A 23371-nucleotide genomic window follows, 5' to 3' on the forward strand; every position below is an offset into this window, starting at 1 on the left:
GAGGGAGTGGGAGAGGGAAAAGCAGGCTTCCCACTGAGCAGGGAGTCTGATGCGGGGCTCGATCCCAGGACCCTGGGGTCATCACCTGAGCTGAAGGCAGACACTTAACAAGTGAGCCACCCAGGTGCCCCATAAAGCACCTTTCTTTTCCACTTTTCTGTCTGCCTTTTTAATTCTTCTCCTTATAAAGCCCAATTCTGGGAACCTCTTCACCCAGGATGTCCCAGCTAGACAGTAAAGCACAAATGACTCAGAAAGGTCCTCGTGAAAAACCTGAAACCTAAACCAACCTTTCCAGCTGCTCTGAGAAAAGACCTCTTGCTAAAGGTTTTGGGAACATGACCTTAATCAGCTTCCTGGAGAAATTCCTGAGAGATTCTCTTACAAGCTCTGAGCGGCACAGGCAGCTGATTCTGACCCAGCCCTCTGTCCCCATCAGCCCCTTCCCAAGCCCACACCAACCAACAGTGGTTGTCTGAATGGCGTGTTGAGGCCGACTCTGATACCCTCCCCAGGGTCAATGAACAGAGTCTGTCGCAGGTGTGTGAATCGGCTGCTCCGGCCAGCCAGGCAAGGCCAGCCATCACAGAACACCCGCCAGTGGCAGCTGGGTGCTCCGGTACCCGGCCGGGGCTTTGAGCTGCGACGGGAACCCTGGGTTCCTGGGGAAGGAACACTCCCTGTCTCCAGGGCCCTGGCCAGGAATCCTTTAGCTCTGCGGGCCACAAACACCTGTGGCCAGGACAGAGCCAGGAAAGGACAGTGAATGCAGGGATCAACATGCAGGTGGCCAGCACCTGCAGAGGGCCTCTGCTGCAGGATTTCTGCTGTAGTGTTCATTGTAACGCTCAGCAGGGAGGGATACCTGCTGTTGAAGGCGGAGTCTCAGACACATCCAGACACTGGGGGACCATGGCCCTAGGCAGTGCTTACATGGCCTCCTCACCCTGACGGAGAGATCAAAGGAGACTCCCCTAGAGACTGGGGGAAATTGTTTCCTCTTGGCAAATCCTTCATCTTCTGGAGAAGTCGTAGGCACGTGGCTGAGCCCCAACCTGCTGAGTACCAAGCTGTCCCTACCACAGACGAGTCGTGGGAGGTTCCTTCTCTGTGTCTCGGTGTTTTGAGGGGTAATATTATTAGTTCCTTCCTCCTAGGGGTTCTGTGAGAATTAAATGCGTTAGCACGGGTCAGGCACCTAGAAGGGTGCCCGGATCAGAGGAAGCACCATGTAAGGGGTAGCTCCTCCTACCATGCCTTCAACCACTCAACCTGGGGGTCAGCGGCCCCCTTAGGAGAAGAGGTTATGCTCCCATGAGCTCCATCAGCCATGCAACTGGAGCTGCTTCAACACGGAATGAATGAGATGTTGGCCGAGTCTGGGTGCCCATTCTGGCACAGTGAGCAATGCTCTTGTTTCTATTTCTCCAAAATCCTTCCATAGATCCTGGGAGCAGGGCAGGCCCCAGACACAAAATCGGAATGGCTGGGGTAGGTATTTGCCCCCACAGCTGTCCCTAACCCGTTCTCCCCAGGGCCCTGTGCCCTGCCCCAGCCTGTAGGCTGCTGGTCTGCTGCTTTCCCTGTCCTCTGATGGTCACATCCTGTCCCACCACCCACTGTCCCCAGAGAGGCCCCGATCCTCAGATGTTCTGCTTCACACTCAGCCAGGAAGACTTGCAAAAGTGCTCACTTCTCGGCCCCTCACAGATTCCTAAATCAGAGTTGAGGGTGGGCCCAGGAAGCTTTTTCACAAGGCCATCCAGTGATTCTTATGTACCCTAAAATGTGAGACTAGATTCTTCACACCTACCTGCCTGGCATGTTCCTGCTGAAAGCCCCCTGCAACTTCATACTGACCCAGAGAAAAACCACATCCCCCCTGCCTTCCCCAGACAGAGTCAGGATTCAGCCCTTGCCAGACACGCAGTCAGTTGTGTGGCCCCCTGGTGCTTCTTGTTCTTCCAGGTGTGGGGGTCGGGGTCTTGGCCTCTTGGGCCAACCAGAATCCTTGAGCCACTTTCCGAAGCTGTAGACTCAGGTCCTTGCTACCGCTTCTCTCTCCTGGTTGAGGTAAGGACTGCGTGAGGTCACCACAGACTCTCACGGAGGTCAGGACCCTTAAAGATCATGCAGTCTACCCCAGACTTTGCAGATAATGAAACTGAGGCTACCCAGAGAACAGCAACAGGGCAGGAGCTAGAACCCCACATTTCCTGACACCCCAAGACCATGTCCACCACCAGGCCAGTTCCTGTCTGGTCAAATTTCCTGTCCTGACCAGCAGAGCACCTGGAAAAGTGCTGGGGACTATGCAGATGAAGGGAAATTAACAAGTGTACCATAAGCCCACAGAGTCAGAAGACGGCTTAGCCAGGTGGTCCAGGATCTAGGAGAGAGCCACCTAGGGGGCATCACAGCCTCCACTCGCTTCATGAGTCCCATGGGAATGCGGGTCACCTGCCTCTCCCTTCTCCAAAACTCCTCTCATCCAGAATTCATTTATTATGAAACTCAGCAAACCAGGCTCTGGACTAATATGCCCCTCCCTCGGGTTCCTCACCCCTACTCCCTAACATCAGGCAACGACGGGGGTGTCATTATGAATTGCTGTATAACTTTCCGTGTTGATTAACACAATTCAGTTCCAAAATGAGTCCAGCCCCAAGTGATGTGACATGGGGCAAGCAGATTCCAAGAGGGTTAATATGGAAACAGCCACCTGGGCTGTGGGAATCAGGCAACCTGGTGGGGATGTCAGAGTCACAGTCAGGTGCAGGCCCAGAAGCTGAGAACAGTTGTCAAGGAAAACAATTTGCCTTTCATACTTTCTCATGCTGTCTGGCATTGACCTTTATCTCCCCTGAATCTCCCCATCCCTGGCACCCACCCAAGTATAAGATTTCTGTTCACTAAAAAAAAAAAAAAAAAAAAAAAAAAAAAAAGCCAAATTGTACAGTTATCTATGGACATATTAATATTCAGATGGTTACCAGTCATATTGATGTGGAAATGTTATTACCTTGAGACCTTGTCAATTCATTCTATTAGAAGGTGCCTTTGCCTGTTTTTAAATTAATAAACCATAAAATACCTTATGCCTATAATGATTTAATTATACTTTTCTAAGAAAAGCAATTTTAAACTAGATCGACTTTTTTTTTTTTTTAATCAGGAGCATTGCCAAGAGGTAAATGAAGTAAAAATGTTCAGTGCTGAAGGAAACCAAACATGTACCTGAAAGCCAATGAATCTAAAATGAACACTGACTTAAAGTACCCCATTCTCATCCAGGATGTGAAATCTGTGACAACATGGGGCAGAGTGAAAATCAGGCCTCTCTTGGGTGTTGCCAGATTCACGACATTTCTGCCTTGACCATCCTCAGGTTCTGTAGAAAACCCGAAGATGCTGGAAACTTGACCAGTTCCAGATCCCTGTGTGGGTGCCTACAAATCACGGTTGCTCTATCTCCTCCCCACTAGGGCCTACAGTACATGGAGCTCATCCCGAAGGAGAAGCAGCCAGTGACAGGCACCGAGGGCGCCTATTACCGCCGCCGCCAGCTCATGCACCAGCTCCCCATCTACGACCAGGACCCCTCTCGCTGCCGTGGACTTCTGGAGAACGAGGTGAAAGTGATGGAAGAATTTGTCAAGCAATACAAGAACGACGCGCTGGGCGTGGGAGAGGTGGCCCTCCCTGGGCAGGGGGGCTTGCCCAAGGAGGAGGGGAAGCAGCAGGAAAAGCCAGAGGGCATGGAGACCACCGCCCCAACCACCAATGGCAGCATCGGCGACCCATCCAAAGAATACGTAAGTCTCTCCCCTGCCTCCCGATGTGGCTGAAACCACCAGGTCTGGAGCTTGCGTGGGCAGGGCCCCAGCTCCAGGCTTTTCCCCTCATTCATGCGTTCATTCATGCGTTCGTCTGCCGGCAGCTATGTGGTGCTCATTTACTCTGGGCCAGGCACTGTCCTGCAGAAAATAACACACAATCACCATGCTCGAGTGGCTCATTGTCCAGGGGAGGTCACAGACTACCAAACTGTCATGGCTTAGAGAAAGGGCATCTAACCTTGGTTGGGGTGAGGGTCAGCTTAGAGGAGGAGCTGAGGCCTAACCAGCCTGGGAAGAATAGCCAGGATGCATCCAAGTCTTCAGGCTTGGTAGGGAAGGCCTACGCTGCCTTACAGAGGGGAGTGTGTGCAAAAGGCCTGAGTTCCAAAGAGTGTGGTAAAAGGACTAGCTTGAGGCAGGTGCCATTGAGCACTGATGTTTGCCGTATCCTGCCTCTGGTCCCCTTCTACCTTTTCCCTTCGCCCCTATCAGCCAACTGGTCTCAACTGCCTCTATTTGAGATTTGGAGATAAATGTCCCAATACAGGGAGCCCTCAAGCAAATTACCTGCCTTGCTGGTAACAGGCTGGCAGTCACCTGTGTGAGCCAGACATCCCAGGGAAATGGCAACCCCAATAATGGTGTCATTGCATTCAGAGAGGGCCGGGCTCTTTCTTCCCTGCAGTGACTCAAACTTGTCATTCAAAACCTACGTCCTACATGTCCAACCCCCATGTGTTGGCACATTCATCTGGGTTTGCCATCCAGTGAACTATTAATCTGAGAACACACTGTTAATCTAAGAACTTTTTTTTTTGAATGATTTTATTTATTTATTTATTTGAGAGAGAGAGAGAGAGACAGAGCACAAGCAGAGGGCAGGATAGAAGGAGAGACAGAAGCAGACTCCCTACTGAGTAGGGAACCTGACATGGGACTCGATCCCAGGACCCCGAGATCACGACCTCAGTCAGACACTTAACCCACTGAGCCACCCAGGTGCCCCTAATCTGAGAACTTGAAGACAAAAGGACAAAACTTATTTTCACTACCACAAATTTGGAAATGGTGTTGAAAAGACCCATTTCTCAGGAAGAATATATGTCCCAGCAACTTAAAAAAAATTTAGATCCAGTTACCATGTTTCATAAACTAGTCTCCTCTCCAGCCAGCCCTCTATCCACATAATCATCTGTCCTTAAAGCATAAATACTACCTAATTCCAAGTTGGAAGGCGATCTCTTCAAGTCATTGTGACAGTTCCCAATTGCCATGCCCAGGAGACAGATGCTGATCTGAGAACATATTTTATCCTTGACTCAGCCCCACATATTTGTACAGCATGGAGGTGGGGCAAAGGTGCCCTGAGATCCCAGGTCTCTGCCTACCATCAACTTTAGGAAGTAGCTGTGACAGTCTGGAAGTACATAAACAAGATCAGACAATAAACAGAGAATTTGAAGGAAGCCCGTATTGGTTGGGCTGGGCCGGCTGGGGAAGATGGCCTTCTCCTTCCTTACCTTAACCCCAATCTTGCTTAGATAACTAGTTATGTAATTAGCGGATTCATGTCTGTATGTCTGTATTTGTGTCACCTCTAGGTGCTGCTGGCTTGTCTTTTTCATCTCTGTATCTTCAGCAGGTGCCATTGATATAGATAGTAGGTGCTCAATAAATATGTGAACCATGAATGAATGAACAAATGGATGAATGAGTGTTCTAACTAACTAGAGCCTCAAACAATGGGGACAATCTAGATGGCCATGTTGCCCAGGAGGATGATGGGATCCAAGTTCACGTTTATTAAGCACCTGCTTTGTGCTAGCCAGATACACTGCCCACTCTTTCAGGATCTTTGTTTATCACACAAGTGCCTAGTAGAGTGAATTTCACCAACCCCATTTTATAGGTGTGGAATCAGAGGTTCAGAGAGGAAGGGTAGGTAACTCTTCCAAGGTCCCATAGTTTCTAAGGAGTAGAACCCAGATCCGATACTTTTCCTACTACATGATGCAGAGTTATAAAACCTTGCTCATGATCTGTTCCAGGAAGAAAGAAGGCTGGGTGTTCTCATTTATAACTCCCTGTTTATCTCCTTGAAGCCAGGGAGCAAATGCTATAAAGGTACCTAGATAGACATAGACCATAGATAGTGTGTCCCTAGCAACCCCAAACTTAGCTGTGGGTGTGCTCCCAGGACTGCTCTGCCTTACCCCAGTGAGTAGCCAGCTTAAGTGGACATGGGTGCTGGCCATACTGTGTGCTGTGCCTGCTGTTTCTCATAATGGGCAGCATAGGACAGTTTACCAGAGCCAAGCATCAAGCAGGAATCCTGATTTTTGCTTCCCCGATGAGGACAGGGAACTTTGCCAGAAGTGGTCAGGGTGTTCAATTTGAGAACCCAGATATGGAGAGGAAATTGTAGAACTCAGCTGAAACCCCAAATCCAAGAGGCGATTTAGGGGGGAAAAATGGAGGCAAAAGGAAAGATACACAAAAACTATTTTCCTAAAACTATATTGGTGACATAGCTTGGTTTATCATCCAAACAGTGATCATTGTTACTATCGTTAGCAGCCACAATGTGGGAAGCTTTCTCTGAACCAAAGGTAGCGCTAAGCACTAGAGTATCTGATTTAAAGCTCCCAACCACCTAAGGCCTTGAAGAAAAGCTGTGGGATTTGTACCAACCTCCATCAGACCCCAAGTCCATCTTTCCTGTTGCCCAAAGCTTATTCCTTGGAAAGCTAAATGGATATTAGGCCATAAAGGGTTACATGGCCATGTAAGTTTAGGAGACATTCGAGTGACCAAAACTACATGGGTTTCTTTGTAATGGGACTTCTGAGAGCCCATGGCAGATGCTGGCAGTGGTTCTCAGAGTAAAATCACCTGGAAGACTGGTTAAAATCCAGAGGGCTGGGCCCCACCCCTGAGCTCCCTGCTCAGGAGGGGCAGGTTGGGCCAGAGACCCAGGTTTTCTACTGAGCACCATGGTTGATGCTGATGCTGGTCTGGGGGCCACCCTTTGAGAACCACTGCTAAGGAGTATATAAGCTCGGGAAAAAGGATATCACTAAACTGGCATATGGCAAGGATCGAAGAGATGACAACACGGGCATTCTCTAGACATATTTGGCCTCTGGCTTCGGGAGTCCAGCTTTAAGGACACTGCACAACACTCTCCCGTTCCTTGAATGGTCCATGGGGAGTTCTGGAAACACAGAGCTGCTCTATACACTGCTTTATACCCCACGCAACCACACTACTCAGCAGCCTGAGGTCACAAGCTCCCTTTCCTCTGTGCTGCAATCAGCCTACACCACAGGGCGGTCCTCCAGTGAGCTCGCTTGGCTCCGTCAAGCTGCTGTCAGCCTGTTACCGTGATATCCTCCCTCAGAGACCTTGGGAGGGGCCCGAAGCCGGCAACGGCTGAGTCAGACCGTGGAGTCCTCCTCACCAAGCCCCTCCACCAAAATGCGCTGAGGAAAGGGTTATCCAGACCAGAGGAACACTGTTGCCAGAAGCCTTTTCCAAATCGCCCATGTGGAAATGCCCCCAGGGGCTGAGTTAGGGGTGAGGCCATATAACAATGGGTGGGCCAGGCCAGCCTGCTGGTGGGAACAGTACCCTCTGAGCCCAACTCCCCTGTGTGGCTGGGGCTGCGCCGTTACTCAGATCTGAGTCCGGTTCATAGATGTGCACCCCAGTTTTCTTGCTCCGGGCCCTCACACAGCCTCCCCCTGAAGGGACGGGGCAAATTCACATCAGCCAAGGCACATCTGAAGAGTGAATCCAAGAGCTGTGGCTGCCCTTACCTACCTCAGAGCAGCCCTCTGAAAGTGTCATTATTACACTGACGTTAGGAGAGGCAGGACACCTGGGAAATGCTGTCGCAGGTATCTGTCTTCATGAGGAGAAGAATCCCAGGGGCTAACTCAGCTGCTGTCACTCCCAAAGCATGCCCTTTGAATCAGTGATGCCAGTTAAAAACCCAAAATATTTCACCTCCCTCTCTTTACTTGCTGCAGGTATATGTGCTGGCAAGGAATGCGGTGTAGGAGGGAGAGGGCCTGTTACTGCCCAGCAGACTCATTCATGTCTTGGAACCCTCCTAACAATTAGCTGGAGAGGTCAGGAATTGTTAACCCTTTTCACAGATGTGGAACCTGATTCAGAGAGAGGTTAAGAGGCTTGCTGATAAGAGGTGGGGCTGAGACTCCATCCCAGGTCCTTGTGTATCACCGGTCCTGAGGGGTCTGAGCAGCCCTGGGGTGGGGCCCTGGGCTGGTGGGGACAATGCCACGAAGGTGCCTGTATTTGGGTTTGCTGGATGAGCGGCAATGTTTGGAGTCACTCACAGCCCAGTCCAGTGAAGAATCTGGGGGCCTCTTGTCTGCATGCCAAAAACAATGGAAGGATCTTCCCACCACACCCCAATCCCACTCACGATGAATTCTCATGGGTTTGGAGGGCTTCAGAGGGCTCCATGGCCAGGGAACTGCCAATGCCAGCAACCTGGAACATTCACTCCAGAATGGCAAAGCCCTGTATCCACTTTCCAGGCCCTCTGCTCCCCACCTCTCCCACCTGGATGGAACCTATGAGCTCCTGGGCCGCGAGGGCAATGACCTCAATGCTCTGATTGTTAACAGCCCCACCAAAACATTTCCCCGCCCTTAGAATGCTTACTTGGTATTTTCTCAGAAATGAAATATACGGATTTCCTGGGCGTGGAATTTCCGCCTCTCCCTACACCCCAAACTTGTAACTGAAGAAAGGGGAAAGAGAGCCAGAACATAGCACTGGGTGTAATCTCCACCCTTTAGTATTTATCATCCCTGCCGGGTGCCCCCCACCCAGCCCCTTCCCCGCAGCGCCCCTCCCATTGAGGTCTGCCTCTCAGATGGAAACTTACAGCAGCTGGCTGCTCAGCCCGACTCCTGCCCCAACAAGGGACATATTTGTGGGCAAGGGACTTCCAAATCTTTGTGCAGCAGATGTTTGGCTTGTGGGCTCGGCAGGCTGGCTTTCCTGCCAGCCCCTCTCTGGGAATTTGAAACCAGCGCCCCACCCCCGAATCCTGAGCCCTGTCTGAGCTGGAGGACCCAGGCCAAAAGGCCCAGAAAATCACCATGGTTACCAAGCTTCTCAACATCTGCCTCCTTCCTTTACAATGGGGATATTTTAATGACATTAAAGGGATTTTTTTTTCCACAGAAAATTCCCTTTATCCCACTTTTTATGCTATAAATACTTTTCCACGTTGCCACATAAGCTTCACAAGCAATTTTTTTTTTTTTTTTCCGGAGTGGGCTGCGTCATATTCCATTGACTAAAACAGGAGCTGGCAAATTTTTCCTGTAAAAGGCAGATGGTGAATATTTTAGGCTTTGCAAGCCATACGGTCTCTGTCACAGCCACTCACTCTGGCCTTGTAGCCCTAACGCAGCCATAGAGAGGATCTAAACAGATGACTGTGGCTGTGTGCCAGTAAAACTTTATTTGTAAAAACAAGTGGTGGGCTGGATTTGGCCCACAGATGTAGTTTGCTCACCCAGAACTAGAACCACTGTAAAAGATGGTTATTAGTTTTTTATGAATTACTTTGGTTTTATCCAACTTCATTTTGATATTATAGGTTAATAGGATGATGATGACGATGTCCGCTGCCATCCCTTAACTGTCTAGATTGTGCCCAGCACTATGCCAATGGCTTCACATAGTTTTTTTTTTACTGAATTCTAAGAATTCTCCTACAAAATATAATTTCCCCTTTTTCTAGTCATCTAGCTTATGAATAGTTAAGCCAGAACTAAACTAAGGCCTACCTTACCCCAAACCCCACCAAGACTCCAGTGAATGGAACCTTCTATTTCCACAGCCCCCATGCAGTTGCAGGCACCAAGCATGGCCATTCCAACAGAGATGATCCCATGTCAGTCTTTTTCCTTTGATGGGAAGCCAGTCCTTGCCTACACACTAGTCAGAGCTGGATTTGAGAACACCCCAGGCTGACTGCCTCTCTTCCGAGGATAGCATATATGAAGCCTTCCTGGCTCCATGTTCCCCCTTTAGCAGATAAGCGGTAAGGGAGAGTCAGTTAGAAATGCCTAGCATGGTACCTTGCTCCGCAGAGAGCCCCATATTCAGTTATCTGCCCCAAGAAGCGTGAGGTGAAATGGTTGACCAACAACGGTGACCACCATATGTAAAGCATCTCCCATGAATCAGGGCCTGCCATATGTTACTAATGAGGAAACTGAGGCTCAAAGAGGTGGGTGACTTGTCTGGGGGCTCACCGGTGATGAAGCAATGGCAGCGATCTCATTCCAAAGCCCGTCACCCTAACCACTGCATCCAGCCTGCCCATTCTGTACTGCAACTCTCAGGAAGATGACAGTGTGGGGAGGAATAGAAGGCAAGAGTCTAAAGATGCCAGAAATGACACTGGGCCAAAAAAGGAAAGAAAATATGAAAAAAAAAAAAACCTCTGTGATACATGAGGCTGCTAAGCAAAGATGGTGAATAATCACCATAAGAGGAAATGGGGAGATGCTGTTTATAAATAAATTGTTGAGTATTTGTGTTGGAAAGAACCCAACGCCTGAATTCAAGGCCCTTGTGTTAATATTTACTGTATTGTAATAGTGAGATTTTCACAAGGCACTCTGGGTTTAGACTGAGTAGGCCTTTGGATAAGAGCCTTCCAGAAAAGAACAGAATGATTGGGACAGAACTTCTGGCAACCCTAAGAGAGAGATTATTGCTGGTTCAGAGGGTTCTCCATATCTGTTGATCATTCTCTGAAGGCCAACACAGCTCCGTCCTTAGAGATCATTCTTTGGCCATGTAACCCTTGGCCACTATCCCTAATCTACTGTTGCCTAAAACACTTTGTGTCTCGGTTACTCCTATTTCAGAAGTCTTAATAATTCTGTGTGCCCACATTGGTTGTTCTTCTCACCTAATGCTACATATCAAACCACCCCAAGGTATAGAGGCTTAAAAAAAATAACATCTGTCCTGCTCACAAATCAGCAATCTGGGCCGGGTTCAGTGGGGATGTCTCATCTCTCCCCATGTGGCATCATTTGGAGCAGCTTGCAGGCTGGGAGCTGGAGGCTTGTGAAGCTCGTTGTCTCACTGGTCTGTGGCTTGGGTGCTAGGAAGACACAAATAGCTGGGCTGGACCAGCCAGGGAGGGGCTCCTTGGGCCTCTTCCCCTCTCAACCACAGGGTTGCCCAGGCAAAGAGGTCTCGGGATTCCTTTCCTGCCTGCCCAGGGCTCCCGAGGTGTGTGTATAGAGAGACCCCAGTGGAAGAGACTGTGTTGTCTTTATGACCGACCTCAGGAATCTGTAACATCCCTCACACTATATTCTATTCAATAGAAGCAAGTCATTAAGGAGGGAACACAATCAAAGGAAGGGACTTAGATACATTGGTTGGAGGCGTGTCCAAGAATTTGCCAACATCACTTCCCTACGGGGTCTTACCTCCCAAGGCAACGAAATCTAAAATGTTTCTCAGCTGTCTCCAAGCAGGTGTTTTTATACATCACAAAAGGCCCAAAGTACAGAATTTTCAAACCCTTTCATTTAGACCCTTTTCATTCAGGATCTCTATTTGAACAGGGACAGGGCCAAACTTCAGTGGCACAAGGAGTAACTTCACTTTTTTTGTGCCACACCTTCTGCCCCCAGGGGGGAATAGTCTGCAAACTAAGCTATCTGGCAAATGTTAGATTCTCAAGGGCAAGCTCTGATTTTAGATGGTTGAGAGTATGAATAAGAACCAACTGATATGTTAATGATAAATGCTCTTCTCTATGCCTTTTAACATAGTCCCAAGGGACTTTTACTTGGCCACACTATCTTCTTCACAGGGAAAGTAGCCTGAGAATGACCACAGTGGGCTTTCTTAAAAATTGTCTAGAATTTAGGCATCTCAGGAATTCAAATTGGCTTTTGCTGTAACCGAACAGAATTAGTGGTATCATTTTTGCTGAGCTTATTTTTAAGTTCTTCTTTAAACACTCTATGGTAGTGGTTCTCAAACTGAGTCCTCTGACCACACCAGCATCCCCGGGAGCTTGCGGATTCCTGTGCTCCTCCCAGACCTGTCCGAATCAGACACTCTGGGGTTCCGCGCAATGGTCTGCTTTAACGAGCCCTTTACGGCGTGCTGGGGCAGACTCGGGTCTGAGAACCACTGTCTTACAGGGGGTGGTTTGGGAGAAGGGACTGACCGTAGCTGAGTCTGGGGTAGCGACTGACAATGCAATTCACACAACTCTATCCGCTGGCCATGCACAGATGGGAAAAATGGAGATGGGAAAAAACAAAGCTCACTGATAGGAGGAATGACCCCCTGTAGACCTAAGTGATCTTGGTGTTATGGAAAGAAACCCCAGGCCTCCAAACCAAAAGCACATCCTGCCTTCAACATGTCTTCATCATCTTGGGAAAGTGATTTAACCCCTCTGTGCCACAGGTCTCTCATCTATAAAGAGGGCTGGGGAAGGGATAACAGGAGATTTTAACTCTATTATTTCATTTAATCCAAAGAACAACTATATGATGTTAATATTATTAGTGTCCTCACTTGATGGGTGAAAAAAACTAAGGCACAGAGAGGTTGGGTAACATGCCCAGAGTCACACAGCTAGCCCCACTCTCAACCCTCCACTGCAGTTTAGAATTTGTCAACTTCAGTACCAAGGTTGTAGGAGAAAAAGTTTGTGCAGAGAAAGGCAGGGTCAGGATCATAGGAGCCAAAAAGGCTAGGCATTCTGACCCTTGGTTGCCAGCCTGCCCCTCATGTCTGAAGGGCCACCAGGCTGACAGAACTGGGACACTGTCAAGTCTACTATCCTTTGAGATGACAAGGAAAGGAGCACAGAAAATAACTCAGAGTCCAGAGAAGGAAATTGGTTCCTGACACATGCTGACAGGGCTCATTACCCAGACATCTTGTTTTCATAAAATGGCAGTGACACTGTTTGCTTTGAAAAGGGCAGGCTACTGGTAGTAATGAGGCCATGAGCCAGGGATGCTGGGGGAACAATGAGGGAAGGGATACTCCTCATTGAGGGAGGCCCTTGAGACAGTACTTTCAGACATGCTGGGGACGAATCTCTGCGATTACAGATTTCTCTTCCTTCCCCCTCCACGCTGCTGTTGCCACTAGAATTATCACACTACAGTGTGAACCAAACAGTGCCCCCAGCCTCAAGAACCAGTAATGGCTCCTCATTACCTCCAGAAGTCACAACCATAACCTGGGCTCACGGCCCCCCAAACTGCCTTTGTGACCTCCCATCGCTCTATTTCCTTCTGTGGATTGTGGGTGCCTTCCGATACTCCCCAGACGCACCCAGGTGCACTTACATCCCTTTCCCTGCTTCCATGTTAAGCAACATCTGGGAAATCTGGAGTTGGGAGCCCCACTGGTGTATCCCGGTGATACCCAACTGGGTGGTGGATTGACACTAAGTCCCTTCTGTGCGGGAGGTAAAGGGCTGGAAATTTCATCCCGTGAACTACAGAAAGCCAGCCAGACAGAAAACTCACTTGGTACTCATACAGCGCTTGCCAAAGAGTTTACACTTCCCAGCTGTGCCGAAGGGAGGGTGAAAATAAGTGAATGATGATTCATCACTTGTTTTTTGTTTAGACCCTCTGATGAGCTCCATGGGAGCTGGGACTCAGTCATGTGCAGGGGAACAGGGTTTTCATTGTGGTAAAGGACTCACTGTTCATTCTCGGGGGCATAACTGAAACAAGTCCAGCACATTCTAAGGACCATTGTCAGGCTGTCCGAATCAATTAGCAAGCACATTTTTTATCTAGCCATTCATTCAACAACTACTGTGCTTGGGGACCCCTATTAGTACATGGGCGTTCCTCGTCGTTTGGTTTTCTTTCCCTACTTTTCGTCATCATAACTTTTATTTCATCTTCATATGCAAAAATATTTATTAAGTATGTAATTCAAGTCTATTAACTTAAGGATACCAAGTGTTTAGGCTCTTAACATATGCTTACTCATCTTTGCATGGCAAAATAGTATTTCTGTTTGGGCTGACCTATAATTGGTGCTTAGTCAGATCAAGTTCCCATCTAAAGCCAGGCTCTGCAAACAGTTTTTGTGGAGGGCCAGGTAGCAAATATTTCAGGTGTTGTAGGCCAAGAGCTAAAACAGATGATATCATGTAGGTACTTTATGTAACAAGAGAGAAAACAAATTTCCACCAAGTTTTCCACTTCTGAAATTCAAAATAGAATTAAGCATAGGATAAAAGCATTAAGCATAGGTTTTTGTAATACGGGTTATATTGGTCAGCTCGGGCTGTCATAACAGAATGCCACAGACTGGGTGGCTTAAATAACAGAAATTTATTTTCTCCTCATTCTGGAGGCTACAAGTCCAAGATCAAAGTGCAGGTGCTATAGGTNGGTTTTTTTTTTTTTTTTTTGGTTTTTTTTTTTTTTAAGATCTTATTTATTTGACAGAGACAGCGGGAGAGGGAATGCCAGCAGGGGTAGTGTGAGAGGGAGAAGCAGGCTTCCCACTGAGCAGGGAACACGCTGTGGGGCTCGATCCCAGGACCCTGGGATCATGACCTGAGCTGAAAGCAGACATTTAAGGGCTGAGCCACTTAAGGCCTTCCCTCCTGGCTTGTACGTAGCTGCCTTCCCACTATGTCTTCACACTACCTTTCCTCTGTGGGCACGCAGGGTGGGAGAGAAGGTGATTGCTCTCTCACAAGGACACCAGTCCTGTCTGACTAGGGCCCCACCCTTATGACCTCATTTAACCTTAATAACCTTCTAAAAGGCCCTATGGCCAAATACAGTCACATTGGGAGTTAGGACTTGAACATAGGAATTTGGGGGGGGTGGGGGGACATAATTCAGTCCATAATACAGGTCCACTAATGAGAAAAAATGGAATTCTTTTTCGGGTGAAAACATTTCACTGAATTGGAGTTCAAACATAAAATCCATTCATAGCTGGTGGGTCTTACAAGTATATGCAGCAGCCCGGTTTGGCTGTGGCTACAGTTTGCTGACGCCTACATGCAATGGAGTAGAAAGAACCTTGGCTTCCGGGGCAGGCTTGGCCCGTGTTCAAATCCCATCTTTGCCTCCTATCAGCTGTACGTTACTGAGGAATCACTGACTCTCCCTGAACCTCAGTTTTGCCATATCTGGAGGGAAATAATGATTTCCTTAAAAGGGAGCTAAATTAGAAGGGGAAGTAATTCTCCAGGGTTTCTGTGAGGGCTATTAGTAAGGCATGCACAGTCCTGAGCGTAGTGCTGGACATAGACGTGTCTTAAGGAAATGTTAGAGCCACCAAGTGTTAGCATCACCAGAGCTTTGAGGAGCAGGACATAACTCCAAAACGACTCGAAAGATTTGATGGATTAAGTATGTACTCTGGATACTATGTCATGAGAATGGCAATTAACCTCTGTGGTTTTCCTCCTGATGTAATCATGACAGTAACTTCAGGTCCCAATTGAGAAACACTCTACAAAACACCTGACCAGTGCTTCTCCCAATTGTCAAGGTCATCAAAACCAAGGGCAGTCTAGAGGCGCCTGGGTAGCTCATTTTGTTGAGTGTCTGACTCTTGGTTTCAGCTCAGGTCATGATCTCAGGGTCGTGACATCAAGTCCCACATCAGCACGGAGCCTGCTTGGGATTCCCTCTCTCCGTCTCCCTCTGCTCCCCACCCCTGCACTCGTACGCACTCTCTCTCTCTCTCTCAAAAAAACAAAAACCCAAAACAAAACAACCAAAAAAAAGATGGGGGGAGACTGAGAAGTCACAGCCAAGAGGAGCCTAAGGAGATATGAGGACTAAATATAATGTATCCTAGAATAGAAAAAGGACATTAGGTAAAATCTAAGAACGTCTAAATAAAGTTGGTACTTGGGGCGCCTGGGTGGCACAGCGGTTGAGCGTCTGCCTTCGGCTCAGGGCGTGATCCCGCGTTATGGGTTCGAGCCCCACGTCAGGCTCCTCTGCTATGAGCCTGCTTCTTCCTCTCCTACTCCCCCTGCTTGTGTTCCCTCTCTCGCTGGCTGTCTCTATCCTGTCAAATAAATAAATAAAATCTTTAAAAAAATAAATAAATAAATAAATAAATAAAGTTGGTACTTTAGTGAATAACATATCAATATTGGTTAATTGTGACAAATATATCATTATTACTCTAAGACATTAAGAACAGAGGAAATTAGGTATGGGGTATATGAGAACTCTCTGTACTATCTTCACGATTTTTCTGTAAATCTAGAACTCTTCTAAAACTTAAAGTTCATTAAAAAATAATCATATGTGGATAAAAGATCCATTCAAAGTGCAAGATGGTCTGGTGGGTTTTAATGTAACCAGGATGAAAGGTTGATTGATATGGTTCAGACTCCACATTGACTTCTGAGAGACTATCACTTGTCCAGTTTTGATTTAGAGTAAGGAAGAATCTCCAGAGTTATCTGAAAAGGCTGTTAAAATACTTCTCCCTTCCTTTAACCGACTTCATACCAGTGTGAGGTCAGATTTCCTTCATATACTTCAAAGAAAACAACATAAGGCAAGCGATGAGGAACTCTGGCAGTTATGAGAATCCCACAGTCCTCTAGTGAGCCAGTCAGTAGAGAGATTTGCAACAATATAAAGCAGGGCCTCTCTTCTCACTACATTTTTCTGTTTGGGAAAACAGTTATTTTTAATTGTGAATATTTATGTTAACATGTTGATTTATTATTTTTAAATGAATAAATAATTACTTAATTTTTATTCAGCTTTAATTTTTCTTACGATAAATCTCAGCAGCTATTACCCATATGAGCAAAAACTCTTTGCAGTTCTTAATAATTTGTAAGAATATAAAGGGTCCTGGAGGATAAAAAGTTTGAGACTCGCTGACCTAAACAACTACTTTATTCAGTTCTCACAACAACCTACTAGGTAGGCAATATTGTTATCCCACTTTGAAGATGAGAAAACTGAGGAACAGAGAGGTACAGTAACTTGCTGGAGGGCCCTCAGGATTAAAGAGAGGCGTGGAAACTCGAACCTGTGTCACAATGTTCTGACCATCTCGTATCCCTGGTGTCCTCCTCCCCTTCTAGTTCTGTGAGTTCTGCAAGGGAGCGGCGCCCGCTGACAGCCCTGTGGTCTACTCAGACAGGGCAGGCTACAACAAGCAGTGGCACCCCACCTGCTTTGTGTGTGTCAAGTGCTCCGAGCCACTGGTGGACCTCATCTACTTCTGGAAGGACGGTGCACCCTGGTGTGGCCGCCATTACTGTGAGAGCCTGCGGCCCCGGTGCTCTGGCTGCGATGAGGTGAGAGTCGGGGGTGGGGGGAGGTCGGGGCAGTGGGGTGGGTACTCCCTCTACTGTGGGAGAGGACCCAGAGGCCAGGGTGAGTGTGGCTTCATTGAGGATGTGATCCACAGATAGGAAAACTGAGGCTCAGAGCTCACATCCTGCGCTCGGCCTCTGTTTCCTCATTTGCAAAGTGGGGTAGAAATTAGTTCACACTCATGGGGTTGTTGGGGATGGGTCGGACACATCGTTCTTGTCAGGTCTGATCCTTGGCACAATGCCTGGCACTTAGTAAGTACTCGGAAGAACACTATGGGGGGGGAGGCAGTGCCAGAAAGCAGACTGCCTACATTCAGACCTGGCTCTGCACAGTTAGTGGTGTGGTTACCTGACTCCCGTGCCTCAGTGTACCACTCATAAAATGGGAGGAAAATAGGCCCATCCCAAGGGGTTGCTATGAGGATAAAGTGGAATAATGCATGAAAACGTTTGGCACAGGGCCTAAGTAATTAATAAATTGGAGCTTCTAGTAGTCTTACAATGTAATATAATATGATATGATACAGTACTACAACATTAGCTTAATACAATAGAGATGCCATCAGACTATACTTTCAGGGATCATTTCTATAGTTCGTTACAATAGAGATGCCATGAAGGGCTTGGACTCTCCAATATGAGTTCAGGCTAGAGGAACTCTAAGGTATATTAACAGTGACAGTGATAATTATGATAATGGTAACTACTGTCTGCATGCCTGTGACAGAAAACTCACTCCCTTAATCATTGGCACATAGGACAGTTAGAAACGTCTTCTTCATTTTGAGCCAGTATCTGCCTCCTCCCTCCTCCCACCTTCCCATGTGTTGCTCTCCATATGAAGTTAAAACCCTACAACTGTCTTATCTAATAACTGTGTGATCAAGAGAGGTTAAGAGGGAGAAGGACTGTCAGCAGGCCTGCCCCACAACCTTATTTTTTAAGATTTTTAAATTTTATTGGAGAGAGAAAGAGAACATGAGCAGGGGAGGGTCAAAGGGAGAGTAAGCAGCAGACTCCCTGCTGAGCACAGAGCCTGATGACTGGGGCTCGATCCCAGGACCCTGAGATCATGACCGAGCTGAAGTCAGAGGCTGGACCAACTGAACCACCCAGGCACCCCTCCCCCACAACTTCATTTTTGTGAGGACAACAGTATACTTAGAGTCGCAACACTCCACCCAATATTAAGGGCTTACAGTGGGTCAGCCATTTGCTCCATACTTTATATGCGATGTGCCATTTACACCTCACAGAGGTCCCTTAGAGAGAGACTGTCATTATCTCTATTTTACATTTGAGACGAGAACAGCTCAGAGAGGTCAGTGACAATCACATGGCATCGGCTGTGTCTCAGCCACTATGCCAAGTACTTCATATGTAGTAACACATGTAGCACTCATAAAACCCCGTGGGATGGGTAGTTTTTATGTCCCCATTCCACAGATATGGAAACTGAGGCACAGAAAGATGAAGTAATTTGCCCAATGTCATGAAGCTGGTTCCCTGATTCCTGTTTGACCCCCCAAATCATAAAATACATTTAGTAAGTATGCTGTCTGCTCTCCTCAGGGATTCCTCAGCATATATATACACATTCCAAAGTGTTACTTTATTCCAAGCCCACGTGACCCTGCATGACCTTGCTGTTGAAGACCGGCCATTGGCCCTTAGCTATCGTTGGGCTGTCTTCACTGGGGTATGTAATCCCATCTCAGAACACAACTGGGCTTTGGATTTGGGCCAAAGAGTATTACAGATGCTAGATAAGTAAAACTTGCCTGTGACGGAGAATTTTTTTTTCCATCTAAGAAGCTAAGATGTAGTCATGACCTGTGCCAGATATTGTACTTACTGCCTGAGATTTAGGTCAGAATCCTCCAGTGACGCATTTAAACGTCAGGGTGAGAATGGGGAAGAGGAACCACCATCTATAACTCGTCCTCCACTCACTGTCTCTACTAGGGACAGAACCTGAGTCGTGCATTTCCTCTGCTCCCCTCCCCAGATCATATTCTCGGAGGACTACCAGCGCGTGGAAGATCTGGCCTGGCACCGAAAGCACTTTGTCTGTGAGGGCTGTGAGCAGCAGCTGAGTGGCCGGGCGTACATCGTCACCAAGGGGCAGCTTCTGTGCCCAACTTGCAGCAAGTCCAAGCGCTCCTGAAGGGCCGCCCATCCACAGCCGGAATCCATAGGATCCCACCAAGAAGGAAGGCCAGGTGCTGAGGCCATACTAAGGGTCTGATGTGCCAGCAGCAAGCAACAAAAACAGTGATTTTTTTAGTGGGAATATATATATATATATATATATACACACACACACACACACACACACACACACACACACATACACATACATACATATATTCTAGGTTGGGTGGTGGTAGATCCTTGAGGGTCAATAGTTTCAAAGCCAGCAATGTTCTGAGAAGTCTTAGAATGGAGTTATTTTGTTCTTGTTTCCCAGCTACCAACTAAAGACACAGCTGGCATCCTGCGAGGGATCGCTAGGAGTTTCCCAGAACACGGTTCTCGGTGATCAGATCACGTAGCTGTAGAATGTGTGTGCTTTCTCATGAGCGTGGGGCCTTGTCCCGGAGCAGGCCGGGACCCCAACAATCATTTGTGGCCTCCTTTTCAAATGGAATTTGAATTTTAAAAACTTTTTTGGCATGATAAACATATCAATAAAAGTTTGATGAAGTCCACATACGCCCTGGTGTAGTTATTTACACCATGGCAGTGATCTTGCGGTGTCCGGTGATCCCTGTGACCCTGGGCGCCTAGTGGTGGCAGGAGGTGCCCTAAGTGCCAGCGTGCCTATTTGTCAACTACGTCTCATCAGATTTCTTTGAGAGTGTAGGTCCTCGGGGCAGAACTCCTGACCCCAGTTCCAGGAAGCCCCAGATCTGTGATGGAACGTGTCATGTTTCCTGCTACATTGAAGAGCGGCATCTGGGAGCTGGTCAGCTGCCCTCACAGGTAGTGAGGGAACTCCTCCAGGAGTAAGACCAGGGGGAGTGTTGGGGAGCAGCCACACAAGGCCACCTGAGCTCAGCCAACGGGTGCCCTGGGGGACACGGTGACCAGTGAGGGCAGTCTTGAAGAAATATGGGATGTTGATGAGAAATCTCTCTGCTTTTAAATGTTGCCAACTGAACACTGAATGAGCCAAATAGAATAAGTCTTTGGGCCAGATTTCCTCTCTTTTTACGGCCTCTCTGAGCATTTGCAGCTCCCAGATTGGTTTCCTTTCCACGACTTCTAAGAAAAGGAATCTCTTTTTCTATGGGGGGATCCAAAGACAAAAAAGACATGAGTCTTACAAGCTCACAGCCCAGTCACCTGTGGCTTTCATTCATTCTTAAACTTCCCATCTGTTGCCAAGTTTCTTTCATTCCCCCACCCGAATTTCACTCTGCTCATCTCTCACCTACAATACCCCAACTTCGCACGTTTGGCTAAAGGTATTGCAATTGCCTGGTGGTTTTCTGTTTCCAGTTCCTGTCTCCAGCTACCGGCTTCTCTGTCATGTCCATCTCCCCAGGGAGAAGCTTTGGGTGTGTCATCTTCTTTCCCCAACCTCCATGGCTCCCCCGTGTCTCAAGTTAAGAACCAAGACCTCCCCGACATTTGGATCTTTCCAAAATCTGGCTTGTTTTTCTGGTCTTGGAATTCTTCATTTCTCTTGATTTCCATTTTCCTGTTTCTCCTAGACATTCACCAACTGCCTTTGATCAAGCCCTCTTCAGTGCTTTTGCTAGATGTGTGCTGGTTTCTTGAAGACCAACACTATCTGTTGAAATTCTGTCTATCCTATAAGGTGCTTCTCAAGCATAACCTGCTTCTCAATCCCTTCCCAGAGGCACCAATGGAATATTCACTCATTCATTTGCTCACTCACTAATTCATTCTGCAGATATCCACTGGGCATTACAGAGTTCCATTACCCATGCTGAGTACAGGAGATAGAGTGTTCACAGAAAGAACAGTGCCCACTGCCCCCTGGATTTTACAGTCTGTGAGGGAGATGGGCCTTAGCAAATATTCCTACAAGTCAATGTAAAATTACAGAAAGGGGAGGTACATGCCTCTATAAAGCATATGAAAGAGATTGGACCTAGTCAGGGATGTCAGGAGAGCTGCTCCTGGAAAAGTAACACTTGAACTGAGATTTAAAGGTGAGTAAACTCTGAGCAGCCAAAGAGGGAAAGGAAGGTGGTTAAGGATGGATGGGCAGATGGCATGTGCAAAGGTCCTGTGGCTGAAGTAACATCAGTTTATGCAATACGTATTTACTAGTGTTGGAAATACAGTGGTGACCATGGCCCATGGATGGGACTGAAAGAAAACTAGTGTGGTGCCTACAGAGAGGGAGGATGGTGTGAGACGCAGGAGTTACACCAATTTTGTGGACAACAGAAAAAAACAGTCTCTGTCCTAAGAGCAATGGGGAGCCTTCAGAGAGTTTTAAGCAACAGTGGTAATGACGAGACAGAGAGATTATTGGATACATTCGCTCTCCTCTGCTCAAACCCCAGCATGATGCCTGACTGATTTTGTCCTGGTTTTTTTGCCCACACCACTGTGGGTAGGAGTGATGTCCCCTGACAGACCCCACCAGACACACTCCTGTCATCCCCTTGTCTACTAATGACACACCATGCCTGCACTTGGAACACCTAAATCCTCTCTGAAACTCCCCTGTTGTCAGATGGGTCACGCAGCACAGTCTTTTCTCTCTGTCATAGCCTTCCCTCCATCCCCGAGGCCATATTTCACCTTGGACATTTTCTGCCCAGACTGACAACAGTCTCCTAGTGAGTCTTCCTACCACGAACTTACCCCTCTCCACGCACTGCCCACATGAACTGCTCAGAAACACAGGCCTCTTCTAAAACAGTCAGGGTCTTCCTGTGGCACACCCGGAAGAAAGTCAAAACTTTTTAGCCTTACAATCAAGCTTCTTAATTTTCCTGGCCCCGAACCACCTTGCTTCCTGCTCCCCACTCAGAAGTCAGGTAAACAGCTTGCCGGGCCCCAGATATGCTCCAGGCTTTCCCTGCCTCTGCACCATTGCTCAGGCTGTTCCCTTTCCCCAGAGTTCCCCACACTGGGCTCAACTGCTGCCTCGTCTGTGGAACCGCCAGAGCTGAGTGGCATTCTAGAGCAGAACCGGAAGGTGGTATGCTTTCAAAGCCTACAGTGTTACCTTGTGCCTGATTTTATCCCCCATTCAGCAAAAAGAGCAGCCGCCATTCCCATTACTCCTGTTCTCTAGGAAGACTTCCCTGGCCTCACCCTCCCCTCTGGGGTGTTTTAGGTTCATCTGTGCTCTCAGATATCTGAGGCGCTCTGTGATCATTGACTGATGCTACTGGGTTATAATTCCTAGTTGGTGAAAGGCTCCCCCTATGAACTTCTTAAGAGGATAGTCTATCTCTGGTTCCCCAATCCTTATGATAGCACCCAGCAACTAAATGCAAGGATAAACAGCCTAGGGCTCTTGGAGGACTCACTGTTGTCAGTGGCCCTGGGCTCCAAAAAGAAACAGTATGTGACTTGGTCCTGGCCAATGGGCTTCTCCAATGGGGAGCTGCTTAGAAAAGTTTTCTGCCACTACATCTGTATCTTTGGGGTAAATACCCAGTAGTGCAATTGCTGGGTCCCCAGTGTTCATAGCAGCAATGTCCACAATAGCCAAACTGTGGAAGGAGCCAAGATGCCCTTCAACAGTGGAATGGATAAAGATGTGGAACATTAGTCATCAGAAAGGATGAATACCCACCATTTGCATCGACATGGATGGAACTGGAGGGGATTATGCCAAGTGAAATAAGTCAAGCAGAGAAAGACAATTATCACATGATTTCACTCAGATGTGAAACATAAGGAATAGCACAGAGGACCACAGGGGAAGGAAGGGAAAACTGAAGGGGGTGAGAATCAGAGGGGGAGACGAACCACGAGAAACTATGGACTCTGGGAAACAATGTGAGGGCTTGAGAGGGTAGGGGGGTGGGGGGATCGGGTAGCCTGGTGATGGGTATTAAGGAGGGCACGTGTTGTAATGAGTATTAGGTGTTATATGCAAATAAGGAATCATTGAACACTACATCAAAAACTAATGATGTACTGCATA

The 23371-nt window shown here is 47.7% G+C and overlaps 1 protein-coding gene across 2 annotated transcripts in view; it reads left to right on the top strand.

The window, feature by feature from the left end:
- Positions 1–22906, top strand: part of LMCD1 (LIM and cysteine rich domains 1) — a 61361-nt gene extending 38455 nt beyond the window's left edge. For both annotated transcript variants that reach the window (XM_019800882.2, XM_034658688.1), the window contains exons 4-6: positions 3486–3815; positions 16990–17205; positions 19235–22906. In XM_019800882.2, the coding sequence (XP_019656441.1) occupies positions 3486–3815; positions 16990–17205; positions 19235–19393 (705 nt within the window). In that variant the 3' untranslated portion in view covers positions 19394–22906. The remainder of the gene's footprint in view (positions 1–3485; positions 3816–16989; positions 17206–19234) is intronic.
- The last annotated feature ends 465 nt before the right edge of the window (positions 22907–23371 follow it).

Source organism: Ailuropoda melanoleuca, chromosome 4 (assembly GCF_002007445.2).
Source record: "Ailuropoda melanoleuca isolate Jingjing chromosome 4, ASM200744v2, whole genome shotgun sequence".
NCBI lineage: Eukaryota > Metazoa > Chordata > Mammalia > Carnivora > Ursidae > Ailuropoda > Ailuropoda melanoleuca.